The sequence below is a fragment of the Varanus komodoensis genome, unplaced genomic scaffold (assembly GCF_004798865.1).
Source record: "Varanus komodoensis strain SLA01 unplaced genomic scaffold, ASM479886v1 scaffold116, whole genome shotgun sequence".
Lineage (NCBI taxonomy): Eukaryota > Metazoa > Chordata > Lepidosauria > Squamata > Varanidae > Varanus > Varanus komodoensis.
Window position 1 is genome coordinate 399514 of NW_025335333.1, and position 10388 is coordinate 409901.

General features: G+C 64.9%; 1 protein-coding gene across 1 annotated transcript; it reads right to left on the bottom strand.

Annotated features, from left to right (window-relative positions):
• Positions 1 to 786: 786 nt before the first annotated feature.
• HP1BP3 (heterochromatin protein 1 binding protein 3) lies at positions 787 to 10124 on the bottom strand. Its single transcript, XM_044421253.1, is given in 15 exon segments — positions 787 to 1853; positions 1855 to 1894; positions 2158 to 2280; positions 2501 to 2612; positions 3368 to 3527; positions 3677 to 3767; positions 4446 to 4600; positions 4808 to 4888; positions 5214 to 5357; positions 5532 to 5691; positions 5879 to 6029; positions 6687 to 6789; positions 7220 to 7396; positions 8700 to 8745; positions 9755 to 10124. Coding segments are annotated over 13 exon segments (1668 nt in total). The 5' UTR covers positions 7307 to 7396; positions 8700 to 8745; positions 9755 to 10124; the 3' UTR covers positions 787 to 1592.
• Between the last annotated feature and the right edge of the window lie 264 nt (positions 10125 to 10388).

The window sequence follows — 10388 nt, forward strand, 5'->3', positions numbered from 1 at the left end:
GCCCCCCCCCCCGTTCTTCAGGCCTTCGCTTCACTCCTGCTCACCATCCTCCCAAGGGCCACACACCAGGCATTTAGTCCCTTGCACTCAATGCCAGAGAAGCGCAGTGGTCCGTGCTGGGCCAGGACCCAAGCTCTAGCCACACGTGCCCTTTCAGGGGAAAGGGGGGCTTCCAGCCAGTGGCTGGCTCCCGGTCCACCTCACAGGCCTGTTGTGAAGACAAAATGGAAATGAGCCGGATCGCGCGTGCAGCCTGGCTCCTTGCAAGAGGGAAGAGGGATGCCAACGCGGCCCAGGAAAAATAGCACATGTGTGCCGAACTCGACAGGAGCACCGAGTCCTCCAATTAAGGATTTTTCCTCCCAACAGAAAGGGCAGTTTAGTCAGGAAAAGACTGGAAAGCAGCCACTTCCGTGGAAAGAATCAAAGCACCAGATTTAGGCTGAGAACAGCACCGAGGAAGAAGGGGGACAGATGGTGCTTGAGCAAAAAATAAAGCTCAAACGCAGCCACTAAGTCAGAATGTGCCGGAAGCTGCAAAGACGGGGAGGTAGGCGAAACAAGCAGGCTCAAAGGGCCAAGGAGCTGGCTGCATCATCAGGGCTGAAGGCAGCGGCGGAACGGCTCTCGGGGCCTGCATTCAGCAGTCCGAGGAGGGCCGGCCTCCTTTTGCCTCCCCCCGGGCAGACCGTCCCTGCTCTGGTCTTTCGGACTCGCGTCCCGTTCCGGCCAAGCCAAGGCTGTAGCCCTTTCAGGGCGCTAGCAAAATACTACACCCAAGACAGCTGCCGGAGTCTATTTTTTATTTTAGCAAACAGCATGTTTCTTAATAGCTCTACGTTAGCAATCAGACCTTTCTCTGAAATTTCATGTGTTGTTGTTTTTAAGGGGGGCACACAAGTGACAAAAACTCAAGTTCTTTTCATTTCTTTCCTTTTAAAAGAGCGAGTTCCAAAAGTTGGATTCAAGGAGACTTTTATGTAAGCTTGGGCTTCAGGGGCAAAAAGACACCGCAGGGGACAGCTAAGCTAAACCAACAGAGCACACTAAGATACAGAGGATGGCGCCGGGGACAGGGGGCTGCCAACTCCAGGCCACCTGGCGCTCGCTCTTCTCCAAGGCGGCCAGTGCCCGGGAGCTGTGGCCTGCCCAAGCCCCGCCAGGCATCCCACGGGGTGGGGCGCTCCAAGAGCAGTCTGCCTTCCACATTCTAAAAATATAAAAATCTTCTTTGCAACTAGTTCTAAAAGCCAGAATCCAAAGCCAAGATGCACCCTGTACAGATTACCTTTTTTAAAAAAGAACGGGACAGTCCTATGTTACGGGCAACTGGCCTTGGTGGGGGCAGGGGGGGGGCAGCGGGGGGGCACGGGGACAGGCCCCGGAGCGGCCCGCAAGGCTTGGGCTGCAGGGCTCACTGTGGTCTCCTGGTTTCCCCACTGCTCAGAGGAGAAAAAAGGGCGGGGGGGGGGGAGGCGGCGGCGGCGGCGGCAGGTCCAGGCATCTGAACTAAGATACAAAGGTGTGTTGTACTTATAAAACAAGCGCGCGTGTTCCGAAGAGGCAGGGCCGGCCGGCCGCCCGCCCGGGGATCACTTCTTTGCCCGCAGGGACTTGCGCATGGTGGGCTTGCTCTTCTTGGCGGGGGGCTTCACGTCCTTCTTGGCACTCGCGACCGGCTTCTTGGGGGCTGGGCTGTTGCCGGAAAGGCTCCTGATGGCCGCATGGGGGGGGGCGGGCTTGGCCTTCTTGGCACGGGCCTTGACCCGGGGAGGGGGCCTGGCTTTCCCACGATGCGCCAGAGGGGCCTTGCGGGGCCGGGGCTTGGCCTCCCGTCGCTTCACCAGCGGGGGGGGCCCTGTTCCGGGCCTTCGGCGGGGGCCGCTTTTGCATCCTACCAAGGGGAGCGGAAGAACTCAGAAGAGGCTTGTGTGTGCGCACACCCACCCCTCGGCGAGGCCCGTCCTGGCGCAGGAGGCAGCCGGGCTGGGCTGCTGAGCTGACTGGGAGCCCCAGGCCGGCGGTGCCCTTGCCCGGCCCCCATCAAGCGGGGCAGCCCAGCCCCTCCCAGCACACGCCGGCGCCGAACGGGACCGGCGGTGAGGCCACCAGCCACGGGAAGGCCCATCCCTCAGCCCACGGCAGCCCCAGCCGTACCTTTTCTTGGGAGGAGGCTCTTCCTCCTCCTCCTCCTCGTCTTCATCCTCATCTTCCTCGTCTTCGTCCTCATCTTCCTCCTCCTCCTCCTCTTTCTGCTTCTCGGGGAAGAGAACGCCGGGGCTGCAGGGGTGGGATGGGAGCGGCTGAGTGGCTGGGGGGGGCACCGGGCCCGGGCAGCCATGCGGGGGGAGGCTCGGGTCCCGGCCGTGTTGGCCACGGGGGGTTCAGGCAGCGGGGCCGGGCGATCGCCGGGCCCAGGGTGCTGGCGGAGCAGGCCCTGCCGGCGGCGGCGCCCCTCCAGCGGTGGGGCGAGGGTTCGCCCAGCCCCAGACCAGGGTACCTCGGGTAGTAGGGGAAGCGCAGCTGGTAGGTGCCGCTGAAGCCTTTGCCGGAGATCTGCTCCATCCAGCCGTACTTCTCGCACTTCTGCAGGGTCCTCTTCAGCAGGTGGACTGTGGGGCGAGGAGAGCGCAGGCTTCAGCGGGCCGTCCCTGTGGCCTCTTGTGGCGCGGCTCGGGGAGGCCCAGCGGCCTCTCTTCCGCCACAACTCTCGGCTCCCGCCCAGGCTTGCGGACCGCTGCTCCCCAGCCGCGGCAGCAAGAGCAGCGCCCTGGGCCCGGCCCTGGGGGCAGCCTGCGCTGCGCTGCGTCGGGCGCGTGCTGAAGCGGGCCCCCGGCAGCCTCTCCGGGTCCTCGTCCACCTGCTCCCCGGAGCGTGACAGCCGCACACCCAAGCCCAGGCTGCCGCCGCCGCCGCCGCCACACAGTGAGGGACGGGCTCCGGGCCGCCCACGAAGGAAGCTGCATGGGCAGCGGGGCGGAGTGCTTCCGGGAAGGCCTTCATTCTCCCCGAGGCTCGATTACGCTCGTGGGCAGGTGCCTCCGCTGGACGTGTGTGAGCGGGGCAGGCATGCAATTTTCTTAACAAGGCCACTGAAAGCATCATCGGGCTAATTTAAAACTCACAGAGGCTGGGGAGGAGGATGGCGGGGTCCTGCCCAGAACAGTCCCCACCCTGGGCCCCTCCTGGGGATCCGGGCTTCAACATCCCCCGGCACCATCCTCCCCGCCAGGGCAGGGCCGGTGCCCCGGGCCAGGCAGCCCCCGCCTGCCTTGAGGCAGCAGGGCTTGCTGCTCAGAGCGACTGCCACAAGTGAGCGGGAGGGAGGGAAGAGGCAGCCCTGGGGGCTGCCGGGCACGCACCCTACCCTGCAGGCTGGCGCTCGTCCCGGGGTGCTTCTCCAGGACATATTTCTTCAGAGCAGTGGTGGAGCAGGTCTTGGGCTCGTTCATGGCCGCGATGGCCGAAAGGATGGCGTCTTCCATGAGGCTGCCCCCTCGCAGGGGCTTCTCCCCAGATTTCTTCAGCTGTTTGAGAAAAGTGACCAAGCGCATCAGGCGAGAGGAGGGGAGGCCCTCCAGCCCAGGCTCGGCACCCCGGTCCCAAGTCCCCTGGTCCCACTGGGGCAACGGCGGGAGGGCCCATGAAGGGGGCGAGGAAGGGGGTCCCCACCCACCTGGAATGTTCCCGAGGCCCCTTTGCCGGTGATCTGCTCCAGCTGGCCCTTCTCCACCGCCCTCTGCAGGGCATTCTTCAGCAACTGGGGCCTGCGGGAGAGAAGCAGCCAGGTGAGCCCTCCGTCGAGGGCCGACTCGCGGAGCGGCACCCGGCAGCCTGCCAAGGACTGGGAGGAGAAACCCACTGGCATGGTGCGGGACGGGACGGAGGGTCCCTCCTTGGGCCCTGGAGCGACACGACCCTGCAGGGACTTTTCTGGGTGGCTCTGGGGGTCGTCCCGGGAGGCCGAAGGGCTGGGTTTGGGCAGGAACCTCCCTCAGGCTGAGTGCAAGGGCCTGAAGGAGGCCGAGACCGGCAGTCGCGCAGAGCAACCCCAGAAGAGCCTGATGGGCCCTTTGGGGAGGGCCGGGGGGGCCGGGACCCCTTTCTTCTGAATGAGCCGCTGGCAGGAGGCCAGCCTCAGGGAGACGCCGCAGGAGTGCGGAGGCTCCTTGCCCGCCTGGGAATGGGGTCCCCCCTCGGGGTCTCTGAAACGGGGCTTTTCCTGTAGTGGGAAGGGCTTGCCACCCTGCCTTGGAAAACACGGATGCATGCTCTGCTTACAGGGGTGCCGCCTGCTCTGGCCACAAGCACAGGCCTCTGCACATGCCCAGAGGCAGCCCACCCGCATAGGGTGCGGAAGTACCATGTCGGAAGCCACCCGCCATGAACGGAGGCTGCGTGAGCAGCGCCCCAGCGCTGGGCTGCCCCCCTGCCACCCCCCCTACCTGACGTCCACCTTCAGCTTGGGGTAATACTGGGCGACATATCTCTTGATCAGGCTGTAGGAGGCCTCCTTGGGCTCGCACAGGCGGGTGAAGGCCAGCGGGAGCACGTCCTCCAGCTTCACCTGCTGCTCCGGGCCGGAGGACCACGCGCTCCTCTGCAAAAGAGCCCCGGGGGCCGTTCTGAGAGGCGGGTGCCCCTCCCCGCTCTGCCGGGCAGAGGCAGGCAGGCAAACGCGGCACGGGGCCTGCTCCCTCCGCCAGTGTTTTCTCCCGGGCCAGCCATGGGTGCAGAAAGTGGCTCACTTGCCGGGTGCCTCCGAAAGCCCCCGGCTGGGCGGTGAGCTGCGCCCCATCAGGCTTACCTTCCGGTCCCTGGACTTGGGGGCCATTTTCCCTGAGTTTGGGGCCACAACGAAACTCCCGGAAGCACCTTTCCCTTTCACCTGGTGAGACAGAAAGAGGGGCCCTCCTCAGGTCCTGGCCAGCTCTTCCCCAGGGCGGAGAGGGGGGCGTGGGCAGGGCTTCCCTTCTCCCGGGGGCAGCCTTGCAGCCGGGCGCCGGGGTGGGCTAAGGCCTCGTCCAGCTGCCCAGCACTCCCATGGAGCTCTGCCTCGAGGGTCCCCGTTTGGGGGCCTGGCCAGGTCAGAGAAAGAGGCCCCCGGCCCACAGAAAGCGCTTGTGGCAGCGACCCCGGAACGCTCCCGTCTTGGGCTTGAGCCCCACCAAGGCCCCCACCTGCTCCTCCCTGCCCCCCAGACACCCGCTCACCTGCCGGATGGCTCCCCGCTCCAGCTCCCGCTTCAGGGCCTGCTTCAAGAGGTAGCCCCTCCGCTCCAGCTCCAGTGAAGGGTACCTGCTGATGATGTACTTCCGGATGGCGACAACGGAGGCCCCCCCCTTCTGGTAGCAGGCCTGCAAGAGCAGCAGGGCCACTGAAGGCCACAGGCACAGGGAGGGCAGGGCAGGGCAGGGCAGGGCCCCTCTCCTGGGTCCGCGAGCGTGCAGTGCTCCAGAAGGGCCCCGCGGGGGCCAGCGCCGACACTAGGGCTCCCCTGCTGGTAGGGAAGGGCGAGCCCCACGCCTTACCTTGATGGCCTCCACCAGGATGGCATCCATCTTGGGGCGGGAGGAGGCCGCCATCTGCGTCTGCTTCTGCGCCCGGGCCAGCTGGCTGGCCGAAAGGGTGGCCCAGGTGGGGATGGTTTTCTTGACCTTCTTCTCCTTCTCCTTCGCGGGATCCTTCTCGCTGCATGAGAAGCAGAAACGCCCAGAAATCAGGCCGGCATCCTCTGGGGTCTCCCAGCCAGGGCCCAGCACAGCGTACCTGCTGCGCCCAGGACCCCTGGAGGGGCTCCCCCAGTGCTTCCTTTGCCACTTCCACCCCCACACCCCTTGGGGCACTGCCTCGCACCGTTGCTTCCCCCACCCCTTACTCTGGCTTGGCCTCCTCCGCGGGCTTCACTTCCGCCTTCTCTTCGGCCTCGGGCCCCTTTGGCGGCTCCGTCTCACTGGACGTGGCCGGGGGGGTCTCGTTTTCCTGCTCCTCTACGGTGGAGGCGGATTCTTCCGAACTCGCATCGGGCTCTGAGGGGGCAAAGAGGGCGGAATGCAAACAGCGGCCAGCAGGGTTTGCTTATTTGCTTGCGAGAAAGCAAAGTGTTTTGCAGAGGACACGGGCAAAGTGCCCTGCGGACACAAAACCCCGTCCAAAGCTGGCCCCGCAGGGTCAAAAGCAACGCCCCACACGCCCCCCCGCAGCTTCTGCCTCGGCCTGCTGCGAGCAGGTGCAATGGCAACCTCCAGGCTGCTCTTAGCGCCCGGCACCTGGGCGGAACCGGGGCCCCAGGAGAGGCAGGGCCACCGAGGGATCTGCTCTGGGGACAATTGCACGTTAAGCCCCTTTGCTGCAAGAGAGGCCAGGGACCCCCGGGCACCGCGACTGGGAAGGCCCCGCCATTCACCCCGAAAGTGCTACGGTGCGTCAGGACAGGAGGGGGAGCAACTCCCTGGGCCGGCACGCCTGCTGCGCTCGCAGAAAGCTGCCGGCCCACTCGGTGGCCTCCGGGGAGCAGGCCAGTGGTCCAGAGGGGCCTTCCTTCAGGCACCCTGGTCCCGAGCAGCTGCGTGCGCCGCCTGCCTCCCCCGGCCCCAGTCGGGAAGGCCCTACGGATGTCTCCCGGAGCAGCTGCCGGACAAGGCTGGGCCTGCTCACAGCCCCCGGGGGCCCCCGCGGGCCCTTACCTGGCTGTCCCCCGCCACTCGCCGCGGCCTTGCTCTTAGGGGGTGTTTCGCGAGCGGAGGCGGTCACAGCCCGGCGGATCGGCATGGCGCCGTCTTCAGCTGTCTGGGAGGGAAGCGGACACCGGTGTCACACGGCGGCCGGGGCGGGGGGCGGGGGAGGCTGGCCCACGGCCTCAGCGCCGCCGGAGCAGGAACGGGCCGCGGCCTCCTCCGTCCTCCCACCATCCGGTCCTTCCAGCGCCAGCCCATCCAAAGGCAGAGGTGATGGTGGGCGGCCGTTTCCAACTTCCTGCTTTCCCCGGCAGTGAGCAGAGCCACAGGCCGGGATGGCCTCAGTCCAGAGCGACAGGAGCAGAAAGTCCCGGGGGGCCGCGGGGAGGGAGAGCCGATGCGTCTGGTAGCCAGGAGGGGGGGAGGTGGCTGGGGCGGGGCGGGTGCAGCCCCAGCGGAGAGTCCGAGAAGCAGGGGAGGAAGAGAAGAGCAGCCCTGAGGGGCCAGTCCGGGGGCAAGCGCGGAGAAGGGTCCGCCCCTACCTCACTCAACTTGTCCGGGGGCGCTCCCGTTAAGAGTGGAAGCGCCTCACAGTCTGCGGAATCCGCTTCGGGCAGATCGGTCGCCATTTAAATTAATGTCTAGCCCCAACGTGAGGGGACCACTTTGGAGCCCCCGGGTCTACCCTCAAGGGGAGAGGACTTCCTAACAGAGACAACCTGAAGTGCAAAGAGACCTGGTGTGAAGAAGGCAAACAGGAACAAAACAAAACTTAAAAAGTAAACGCTTCGACTACTTCTATGTTCCTATACACCATGGAGGTAAAAGGAGGAGGAGAAGAGAGAACGTCACAAACCAACCGGTCGCGGCGAGGTGCTGGGAGAGCGTCCTGGGTGCGGGCAGACAAGCCGCACAGGCGGCCCGGAGGCCTCCGCAGGAAGCCGCCTCGCCCTGCTGCAGGAGGGAGGGGCGCGAGGCACTTCACAGCAGCCCGAGGCCCGGGGCCCCCTTCCCCAGCCCGCGGGCCTCGCCCTCCGGCGCGCCTCAGCGGTGCCGGGCCGGACTTGCCGAAGTGGCGAGCAGAGCCGCCGGGCCCGGTGCTTCCTGCAGAATGTGACCTGCCGGCACGCAGTGGGAAGGCTGCAGCCCGGCGGCCACACGCGAGCCCCGCTCCAGGCCCCCGGCCCCCCACTCGGCACGGAGCGTTCGAAACCGCCGTGCGACCAGGCAGCTCTGCAGCCACAGGCCGGGGGGCCAAGGTGGCGACGGCCGCTCCACGGCTCTTCCCCTTGGCGCAGTCCACCTGCTCTGAACGCCCCGCCTTGCTGGGCCCCCTCCGCCGCTGCATCTTCCTGCCCGGCATCGCGAACTGCCCAGGCGTGCCCCATCATCCAGCCCCTGCGAGGAGCCCCTCAGGAGCAGGGCACCGCTGCAGGCAGGACCTGTGGAGCCCGTGCGGGGCTGGGGGGGGAGCAGGCCTGCCTCTTTGCCGCTTCAGCTCCCTGCCTCGCCTGTCTCAAAGCAGATGAAACATGACACTCTGGCGCCCCAGGAAAGACAACTCCCTCTGGCTAGCAGGACAGCAGAGGCTGGCTCTGACTGGGCCAAAGGAAGCGGGGAAAGCGGCTCCTTTCTCCAGCTTCCTACTTCTGGGGAGCGAGGTGGGAGCCTGACCGGCTGGAGCCGGAACAGGCCCCGGGTGACGGGCTGGGCCAAGGGGCAGCCTCATGACCTCCTCGCCTCCAAGAGTAGCAGTTCGATCAGAAACGGCTGGGAGAGGATTTTTGAAATACTGGGGCACGGGTGGGCCTACGTTCTTCTGGCTTCAGGCACAAAGGCCTTGGGGCAATGTTAGGCGCTCCGGGGAGGGAGGAAGCGGGGGGAGGGAGGAGGCAGGGGGCTCTTGGCAGAGCAGTTCAGCTGTTCCAGCCCTCAGGAATGATAGCAGCGGGTGGGTGGAAGGGGGATCGTTCCAGCCAGCTGCTCTACTCAAGTAAAGGTATAAAGTCTGTTTGGAATTACCTCCCAATGGACAGGATTAGTTTGCAAACTGCCTGGATGCTTATTTCTGCAACGAGAGAACAGGAGAGATCTGGGTGACTTAAGGCATGCTGCAGCCTCTGGAGCTGTCAAGCTCAGGGGAACCATTTATCCTGAGGAAGAGTGCTGTGTGACCCAAAAGCGCACACATTGCGCTTCTTCCTGTGGCCAAACCTACACTGGCTTGAAATGACCCACAAGGACAACATTCCTCTGAGACCGCTGATGTCCCCAAGAGCTTTGCCTCTTCATCCTCCCTGCTGAATCCCAAGCAAGAGAAATCTCCTGCAACTGACGGAACCTGTTGGCCAAACATTAAGGAAGCGGTGCTGCTTGAGGGTCGAATCAGCCACGCTTCCATGAAGTCAGGAGAAGGGGGGCTCACAACAAACTCATACCAAGAAGGACCCCAGTGGGTCTGCCCGGGCCTTTGGTGGCTCAACTAGCAATGCAGGGCAGCCCCTGGCTCCTTCAGCCATCAGCTCCAGCACCACGGGGCCGGCTGGAAGAAGGTGCTCCAGAAGCACAGCCGTTCCACCAAGGGGACACAGGTTCCCCAAACTGCGGTTGCCCCTGTCACAAGGCCCCCTTTCCTTAGCCTTTGGCCCCCAGCCCGGTGGCACTTGGCCATTCTGGGGAGTAGCCTGAACAGGTGCCACTAAACGGGGCACTTTCCCCTCCCCACGCGGCGCAGCATTCCCGTTCCCGTGTGGGACCACGCAGCTGTTCTCCCTGCCGGCAGCTATAAGCAGCGCATCTTCTCTCGCTGAACACTGCACAGCTCCTCACCGATGATGCCACAGAAATGTGATGCGAGCAAGTGCATAAAGGAGAGGGCAGAGGGGCTGCAGGTGTGCCCTTCTGCACCCTGACACAGGCGTCCCCAGCCAGCTGCCTTTCGTGTCTTCCAGAGTGGCCTCTTGCACAGGGGACGGTCCTCTGCTTGACAGCATCCTTTCTCTGGAGACCCGTGCTGTCCAGTTCCAGTCTAAAGATCAAGAGCCATGCTATTTATCGCCCATTCCCAGTAGCAGTACCTGGACAGCTGGCTAAGTGGGAGGCCGCCTGGCCACTGCCCCCTCACTGGGCCAAGGTGCTCCACGATATTATTTCAATCATAATTTCCAGATGTACACCTATGTCTATCAGAGATTGCAGATACATCCCTGTGTTTATTGTACTAAAGAAAAGCTCCTGTCTCAGCACAAGGAGGACACGGTTCCAGATGTGCCTAACAGAAGACCTTCAAAACCGCAGCATCTCCCAGCCAACATGGCCAGCGGGGAGGTTGCAAGGCTGCTCCGCTCGCCCGCACCCGCCCGCGAGATCCTTCCGCTGCCTCAACGGGAGCGGCGGGACAGCTCCTCTGGGGACAGGGGCGCAAGTCCTCACGGAGGGCAGTCCTTCACGCGCACGCCCCCGCACGTGTTTTCTCCAAACACGCGCCGCGCTGGACCCTGCCTGCGCTCACGGCAGCGCTGCACGCGCCCCGCCGCCGCCGCCCATCGCCCCGGCCCACGGCGGGCGGGGACGGGTGGCGGTGGAAGTGCAGAACACCCGGAGGGCGCCGCCCCGGAAGTAGTTCGACCTCCCCACCAGTGGGCCCGGGAAAGGGCGCGCGGGCTGCGCCGCTTTTGTGGCGCGATGCGTTTCTCCCGGCGCGGCTCCATG